The sequence below is a fragment of the Coffea eugenioides genome, chromosome 1 (genome assembly GCF_003713205.1).
Source record: "Coffea eugenioides isolate CCC68of chromosome 1, Ceug_1.0, whole genome shotgun sequence".
Classification (NCBI taxonomy): domain Eukaryota; kingdom Viridiplantae; phylum Streptophyta; class Magnoliopsida; order Gentianales; family Rubiaceae; genus Coffea; species Coffea eugenioides.
The window spans coordinates 35,023,094-35,031,840 of NC_040035.1; the positions used below are offsets into that span (position 1 = coordinate 35,023,094).

The 8,747-nt window shown below is 39.1% G+C and overlaps 1 protein-coding gene across 1 annotated transcript; it reads right to left on the reverse strand.

Annotated features, from left to right (window-relative positions):
• Nucleotides 1-789: 789 nt before the first annotated feature.
• LOC113763926 lies at nucleotides 790-8,747 on the reverse strand. The gene is made up of 3 exons (XM_027307925.1): nucleotides 8,157-8,747; nucleotides 2,010-2,044; nucleotides 790-1,930 (listed from the first exon to the last, which is right to left on the reverse strand). The coding sequence occupies exons 1-3, from the start codon at nucleotides 8,275-8,277 to the stop codon at nucleotides 1,073-1,075; spliced, it is 1,014 nt and encodes a 337-aa protein (XP_027163726.1). The 5' UTR covers nucleotides 8,278-8,747; the 3' UTR covers nucleotides 790-1,072.

An 8,747-nucleotide genomic window follows, 5' to 3' on the forward strand; every position in this document is an offset into this window, starting at 1 on the left:
GGTTTGATTAAAAAATGAGTGGCAAAAGAAAAGATGATAGAGAGAGAGAGAAAGAGTTGAAGATTAAAAAGAAAGAGCCATGAAAGGATGATATTTTGTAAGAAAAATGGAACAAAAGAAATATGAGTATTTGTTTTATATAAATAAGTTATCAAAAAAAACTAATAAGATGTGATGGTGTAATGGTTACTACATTGGTCTTCTATTACAAAGGTCTTGAGTAAAATAAAAAAAAAAAAAAAAAAAAAAAGTGGAAAACTCAAAAACCGGAAATAACCGGTTCAAATCCGGTTCGGCGGTTTTCGCGGTCCGACCGGGTTTTGACCGGTTTCTTGACAAAGTCAAACTTAGCATTGAACCGGACCGGAGCCATGGCCGGTTCGCGGTTCAACCGGTCGAACCGGCCGGTCCGGTCCGGTTTTCAAAACACTGGTAATATGTCAAGCCATTGAACCTATTGACAAAAGGTTATCACTTCTCGACCTCCAATTCTAGCTCTTCTGTGGCCCATCTCTCGCCATTTTTTTTTTTTTTTGGTACAAGGGCGGGCCAGTGGCCCCTGATTTCTTATTCTGAATGTGTTGTTACTGACGGGTTTTGTTTCCAATGTTCTTTCCCTTCCCAGTCGCAAGTTTCTTTGCACGTTTAAAAAAGGACAAAAAACCTTGCAAACATCATGCATTAACAGTTGGAGGTATGATGCATAAATAGCCTTGCATCCGGCCGGTCTGATGAAACACCAAAACCGGGTGACCATTGATTGATCAATGCCAAGAGGACCAAAGAACATGGCAACAACAATTTTCAATAATAGTAATTCATTAGGCCGATTTCGTGGCATTTCCATCATTCATTTTTACATCCTTGTGATTTAGATCCAGGCTAAATGATTACAACATACGTCAAATTTTCCTAATTTAGAACCCCAAATCCCACTAAACATTACAGAAACACAACCCAACTACCCAATTCAACACACCGACTGCAATCAACCCAAAGCCATGGATTGATCCCTGAAATGCAAATACATTTTTATATGGTCCTCCTAATCATCAGACACACTCTTCTGGTTTCACTTCACACTTGTGCCAGAAACTGTCTCGGACGAACAAGCGACTCCATGGTCAACTGAACCAACAAATAACTGTGAGGCAAATGAGCCACTTTTCCTCGCCTTCCCGGGAAAGTCTCTGCCTACATTACCCTTCAACGAGAGATTCTTTTTAATCCGACTCCGAGTAAGTGACAACATGGTACTGCGGGAAGGTGCATGCAAAGCACCTTCAACACAATCTCCTGCCTGTGCGCAACCCCATGGCCTTGATGGTCCATCTTCGCAGAAAGGCCTAAGCCTAGGGAAGAACTTAGAAAAGACCCGCTGATCTGGAGAATTCTCCTCTTCAACTTTGGCACAGATTGGGCAAGGGGGGTCATTTTTGTTGGCCTTTGGGGTGGTTTGCTCCAAGCATTCAGCATGGAATACATGGCAGCATGAAAGAACCCCAGCAACAGGCATGTCTCCGCTTCTCACAATACGTCGAGAACTCCAAGGAGATCTCTGTGAAAGAAGCCTCTCACACAATCCACATTTGAAACTATCTGATGGATTACAATATCTACTTGAAAAATCAGCTTCAAATGGCTCAGAAACATCAGTGAGATCGACACTACCACTAGCACTGCTCAAGCGATGTTTTTCTCTTCGAGGAGTAACAGCATCAAATTCCAAATACCCAGCAGCATTGCTGTCAGTAGCTTCTCTTCTAGGTGTGTCAGATGGAAGGGTCAATGGGTGAACAGGTTTTGACATAAAGCAACGGCGACTTGAAAAATTACGATGAGAGTGATGTGTCTTGGCCACAGACTCGTAATCACTACTGTCCGACCTGGATGAAGTTGAGCCACCACTATCCCTTGCAGCTGATGTGCCCTGCAAAAGTAAGTATAATTAAGTTGAACTTCAGGCAGTACTACTCAGCTATGCATGGGAAAGGAAAATCATAACTTACTTCCATAGCAGGGGAAAAGGATAAGGGCCTTGAGACTGCATCAAACAAGAGAAGGATAGTATCAGCAATTTAAAATTTCCATTCATAGTAGTTCACTTAATATGAACAATTGTTTATGCATACAACCAATGACAGTAAAGCAACCCCAATGATAGACCACATAAGATATTGACAAACGATTTCACAAAACTGAAAATGTTTATAGCGAACCCAAGACAGATGAAACCATAAAGGTTAGTTCCATATTGATGACTATCTCTATGGTAATGTGTTCTAATGAAAATCAAACTCATGTACTAGTGATGCTTCAACAAAATTTTCAAGAGCCAGATGCAGTCATGCTGAACAAGCAAAAAGTATATATCACCCCATAATGCACAATCTAATCCTGATGGCCCTACAAAAGCAAATCCTTTTGTAACTTACTTGGGTCATAGGAAAATTACAACTTAGATATGCTAATACCATTCTCAACAGATATAAAATATATAATTCTTCCAGAGGGAAAGGGAAGTTACATGAACAATAAAATTACTCAGGATTGACAGGAAACTCAGAACCGTATTGCACTGTAGGGCAAACATAAGCAGCCTCCTATGACGATGACTCACTAATCTCACAGTACCAGTGCACGTGCTTAATGTTTCTTTTAAGCAACAAAACATCTATCAAAAGGCAGCAACAGCTAATATCTGTATTAATGTAAGCTTAGACAGAAGCTACAAATGTGACATTGAGCTTTTCCCATACAATACCAGTAGTTGGCTGAATATCAATACTATCGGTACGTACTCGTTTCAAATAAAAACAAACGTAAAACAACTTTTTATCATCTACAAGCAAATATAATTTTCTTTTGTAGATTAAAATACAGGAAATTCTGATAAATAAGCCCTTAAAAAAGAAGAAAGTCCTAAGGCACATAATTAGCAATAAAAACAAGATGAAAATGTGAACTAGCCAGGATACCAAACCAAGAGTGCCTATAGAAGCATCCACCATGACGCTCTGTCATCACAGGTCTCACTCAAGCTGTGCACCCATAAGGTTATGGACCAATCTGTACCCAGCCAACCAGGTCAATAATCAATTACAGCTAATGACATCACCAAGCTATCAAATCTATGTTCAACAATTTTCTTGTCCTGGCAATTTAATTGAAAAACTTAATTTAAAGCATCTTGTTACTTAGCTTCCCATCATCAGCCCCACAAGTGACCTCAAGAAAAGAGTATGATATAAGGGCAATGTATACCAGGGAAGAAGGGAAGAGATAAATATGCATTTCCATGCGTTCATGTCTGAGTGTTGTGAGAGAGGGAGGAGGGGTGGGAGTTCATGTTGAGGTCATGAACTGTAGGGATCTCAATCCTGAAATCATGGGTAACCCCTCAACACAAAAATAGGGACAGTTGAGAATAGCATTGTAGCAACATCCTTGTTTGCTTCAATTTTAATGGGTCATGTTTATAGCTGACTTATAAGATGATTGATGCATTATATTAGATGACTGGACATGATTGAAGGTGCAGGAAACTCAGAACCGTATTGCACTGTAGGGCAAACATAAGCAGCCTCCTATGACGATGACTCACTAATCTCACAGTACCAGTGCACGTGCTTAATGTTTCTTTTAAGCAACAAAACATCCATCAAAAGGCAGCAACAGCTAATATCTGTATTAATGTAAGCTTAGACAGAAGCTACAAATGTGACATTGAGCTTTTCCCATACAATACCAGTAGTTGGCTGAATATCAATACTATCGGTACGTACTCGTTTCAAATAAAAACAAACGTAAAACAACTTTTTATCATCTACAAGCAAATATAATTTTCTTTTGTAGATTAAAATACAGGAAATTCTGATAAATAAGCCCTTAAAAAAGAAGAAAGTCCTAAGGCACATAATTAGCAATAAAAACAAGATGAAAATGTGAACTAGCCAGGATACCAAACCAAGAGTGCCTATAGAAGCATCCACCATGACGCTCTGTCATCACAGGTCTCACTCAAGCTGTGCACCCATAAGGTTATGGACCAATCTGTACCCAGCCAACCAGGTCAATAATCAATTACAGCTAATGACATCACCAAGCTATCAAATCTATGTTCAACAATTTTCTTGTCCTGGCAATTTAATTGAAAAACTTAATTTAAAGCATCTTGTTACTTAGCTTCCCATCATCAGCCCCACAAGTGACCTCAAGAAAAGAGTATGATATAAGGGCAATGTATACCAGGGAAGAAGGGAAGAGATAAATATGCATTTCCATGCGTTCATGTCTGAGTGTTGTGAGAGAGGGAGGAGGGGTGGGAGTTCATGTTGAGGTCATGAACTGTAGGGATCTCAATCCTGAAATCATGGGTAACCCCTCAACACAAAAATAGGGACAGTTGAGAATAGCATTGTAGCAACATCCTTGTTTGCTTCAATTTTAATGGGTCATGTTTATAGCTGACTTATAAGATGATTGATGCATTATATTAGATGACTGGACATGATTGAAGGTGCAGGAAACTCAGAACCGTATTGCACTGTAGGGCAAACATAAGCAGCCTCCTATGACGATGACTCACTAATCTCACAGTACCAGTGCACGTGCTTAATGTTTCTTTTAAGCAACAAAACATCCATCAAAAGGCAGCAACAGCTAATATCTGTATTAATGTAAGCTTAGACAGAAGCTACAAATGTGACATTGAGCTTTTCCCATACAATACCAGTAGTTGGCTGAATATCAATACTATCGGTACGTACTCGTTTCAAATAAAAACAAACGTAAAACAACTTTTTATCATCTACAAGCAAATATAATTTTCTTTTGTAGATTAAAATACAGTAAATTCTGATAAATAAGCCCTTAAAAAAGAAGAAAGTCCTAAGGCACATAATTAGCAATAAAAACAAGATGAAAATGTGAACTAGCCAGGATACCAAACCAAGAGTGCCTATAGAAGCATCCACCATGATGCTCTGTCATCACAGGTCTCACTCAAGCTGTGCACCCATAAGGTTATGGACCAATCTGTACCCAGCCAACCAGGTCAATAATCAATTACAGCTAATGACATCACCAAGCTATCAAATCTATGTTCAACAATTTTCTTGTCCTGGCAATTTAATTGAAAAACTTAATTTAAAGCATCTTGTTACTTAGCTTCCCATCATCAGCCCCACAAGTGACCTCAAGAAAAGAGTATGATATAAGGGCAATGTATACCAGGGAAGAAGGGAAGAGATAAATATGCATTTCCATGCGTTCATGTCTGAGTGTTGTGAGAGAGGGAGGAGGGGTGGGAGTTCATGTTGAGGTCATGAACTGTAGGGATCTCAATCCTGAAATCATGGGTAACCCCTCAACACAAAAATAGGGACAGTTGAGAATAGCATTGTAGCAACATCCTTGTTTGCTTCAATTTTAATGGGTCATGTTTATAGCTGACTTATAAGATGATTGATGCATTATATTAGATGACTGGACATGATTGAAGGTGCAGGAAACTCAGAACCGTATTGCACTGTAGGGCAAACATAAGCAGCCTCCTATGACGATGACTCACTAATCTCACAGTACCAGTGCACGTGCTTAATGTTTCTTTTAAGCAACAAAACATCCATCAAAAGGCAGCAACAGCTAATATCTGTATTAATGTAAGCTTAGACAGAAGCTACAAATGTGACATTGAGCTTTTCCCATACAATACCAGTAGTTGGCTGAATATCAATACTATCGGTACGTACTCGTTTCAAATAAAAACAAACGTAAAACAACTTTTTATCATCTACAAGCAAATATAATTTTCTTTTGTAGATTAAAATACAGGAAATTCTGATAAATAAGCCCTTAAAAAAGAAGAAAGTCCTAAGGCACATAATTAGCAATAAAAACAAGATGAAAATGTGAACTAGCCAGGATACCAAACCAAGAGTGCCTATAGAAGCATCCACCATGACGCTCTGTCATCACAGGTCTCACTCAAGCTGTGCACCCATAAGGTTATGGACCAATCTGTACCCAGCCAACCAGGTCAATAATCAATTACAGCTAATGACATCACCAAGCTATCAAATCTATGTTCAACAATTTTCTTGTCCTGGCAATTTAATTGAAAAACTTAATTTAAAGCATCTTGTTACTTAGCTTCCCATCATCAGCCCCACAAGTGACCTCAAGAAAAGAGTATGATATAAGGGCAATGTATACCAGGGAAGAAGGGAAGAGATAAATATGCATTTCCATGCGTTCATGTCTGAGTGTTGTGAGAGAGGGAGGAGGGGTGGGAGTTCATGTTGAGGTCATGAACTGTAGGGATCTCAATCCTGAAATCATGGGTAACCCCTCAACACAAAAATAGGGACAGTTGAGAATAGCATTGTAGCAACATCCTTGTTTGCTTCAATTTTAATGGGTCATGTTTATAGCTGACTTATAAGATGATTGATGCATTATATTAGATGACTGGACATGATTGAAGGTGCAGGAAACTCAGAACCGTATTGCACTGTAGGGCAAACATAAGCAGCCTCCTATGACGATGACTCACTAATCTCACAGTACCAGTGCACGTGCTTAATGTTTCTTTTAAGCAACAAAACATCCATCAAAAGGCAGCAACAGCTAATATCTGTATTAATGTAAGCTTAGACAGAAGCTACAAATGTGACATTGAGCTTTTCCCATACAATACCAGTAGTTGGCTGAATATCAATACTATCGGTACGTACTCGTTTCAAATAAAAACAAACGTAAAACAACTTTTTATCATCTACAAGCAAATATAATTTTCTTTTGTAGATTAAAATACAGTAAATTCTGATAAATAAGCCCTTAAAAAAGAAGAAAGTCCTAAGGCACATAATTAGCAATAAAAACAAGATGAAAATGTGAACTAGCCAGGATACCAAACCAAGAGTGCCTATAGAAGCATCCACCATGATGCTCTGTCATCACAGGTCTCACTCAAGCTGTGCACCCATAAGGTTATGGACCAATCTGTACCCAGCCAACCAGGTCAATAATCAATTACAGCTAATGACATCACCAAGCTATCAAATCTATGTTCAACAATTTTCTTGTCCTGGCAATTTAATTGAAAAACTTAATTTAAAGCATCTTGTTACTTAGCTTCCCATCATCAGCCCCACAAGTGACCTCAAGAAAAGAGTATGATATAAGGGCAATGTATACCAGGGAAGAAGGGAAAAGATAAATATGCATTTCCATGCGTTCATGTCTGAGTGTTGTGAGAGAGGGAGGAGGGGTGGGAGTTCATGTTGAGGTCATGAACTGTAGGGATCTCAATCCTGAAATCATGGGTAACCCCTCAACACAAAAATAGGGACAGTTGAGAATAGCATTGTAGCAACATCCTTGTTTGCTTCAATTTTAATGGGTCATGTTTATAGCTGACTTATAAGATGATTGATGCATTATATTAGATGACTGGACATGATTGAAGGTGCATTTACTTTTGAACCTAACCTGGAAACATGAAGATCAAGTGTAATGGTGTTTGGAGGCAGGCTTAGTTAACAACAAGCAGGCACAAGCCTGTACTATGACACCATACAAGAATCAATTTTGGGCAAAAATCATTTGGATTCCAGCAGAGAACCTGCCAAATTGGAGCTACAAGTTTACAAGCTCCCCCTTTAATGATCAGCCCATCAACAAATCTACACCTGCCACGATGTTATTTTGGACAAAGAAAGCATGGATCCTTATTATAAAAGGGAGCAAAACCATACCCCATTGCAGCTACTTTTCTTATCACGCGAATGTTCATATACAGAAAAACAAACAAAATTATTCTACTATAGATGGTTTTACATAAAATTGTAAAGGTCATATGCATACTTGTATCAAAGTAATTAAAAGCAATTGGATTGGATACTTAATTATCATGCTTCCTTATCAATAAAGAGCAGTAGTTATATCAAAGAAGCAAGCACAACTTTGGGGGAGGGGGGCCACAGGATCAAATCTGAATAGACAAAAGAAAACAACTTGGAACAAATAGCAAGAAACAGAAGTAATACTGCAAGTGACGATATTGTGAACCCTTCAAAGCTAAAAGCATGTTACTATTGAGGGCAAACTCAATCCGTGGAAATGGACACAAAACGTGAAAGTTATTGACAAACCTCTTCTCGAAGTGTTATAATCATCAACACTGATTTCTTGTATTGTTGGAGGAGTCCATTGCCGCACTGGGGAAATGTCAGAGGGACTACTATAATACGGGCCACCACCATCATTTGCCATATATGGATGATTGGCCACATGATTGCCTCTCAACCAGCTCCTACTTTCTCTACTATTTGAGGATGCTGAAGACCCAAACAGTTGAATCCCGTCATGGGAGCCAAATGACAGTGCTTCAGATTGGAAACGGAAGTCCCATCTCGGCGGTGGCGGTGAATAACTTGAGTTTGTACGCCAGTAAGGTTCATGTGGCCCCACAGACCACTCCCTGCTAGCAGCAGTAGATCCATGTGGCCTTGCAGCCACACAACACAGGGACCCCGTTTTAGCTATCTTTCAGAAAACCCACCAGAAATCAGAAATCCCTCCTGCTAGCTGTCAGAACTCTTTCTAAAGCTCAAAGCTAGCCTATCAAACACTAATCCTTTGTCCTTGTGAGATTGGAAATCTCTGAATGCTTCAAATATGTTTACGACACATAAAACTTGCAAAATAGGGATAAAATCTTCATGTCACTGTTTGAAACAATG

Coding starts and splice junctions, on each gene's coding strand:
- LOC113763926 (XM_027307925.1), bottom strand. CDS start 8,277: ATGGCAAATGATGGTGGTGGCCCGTATTATAGTAGTCCCTCTGACATT. Junction 2,045..8,156: donor TTATAACACTTCGAGAAGAG/GTTTGTCAATAA, acceptor TGTTTGATGCAG/TCTCAAGGCCCTTATCCTTT. Junction 1,931..2,009: donor CCTTTTCCCCTGCTATGGAA/GTAAGTTATGAT, acceptor TTACTTTTGCAG/GGCACATCAGCTGCAAGGGA.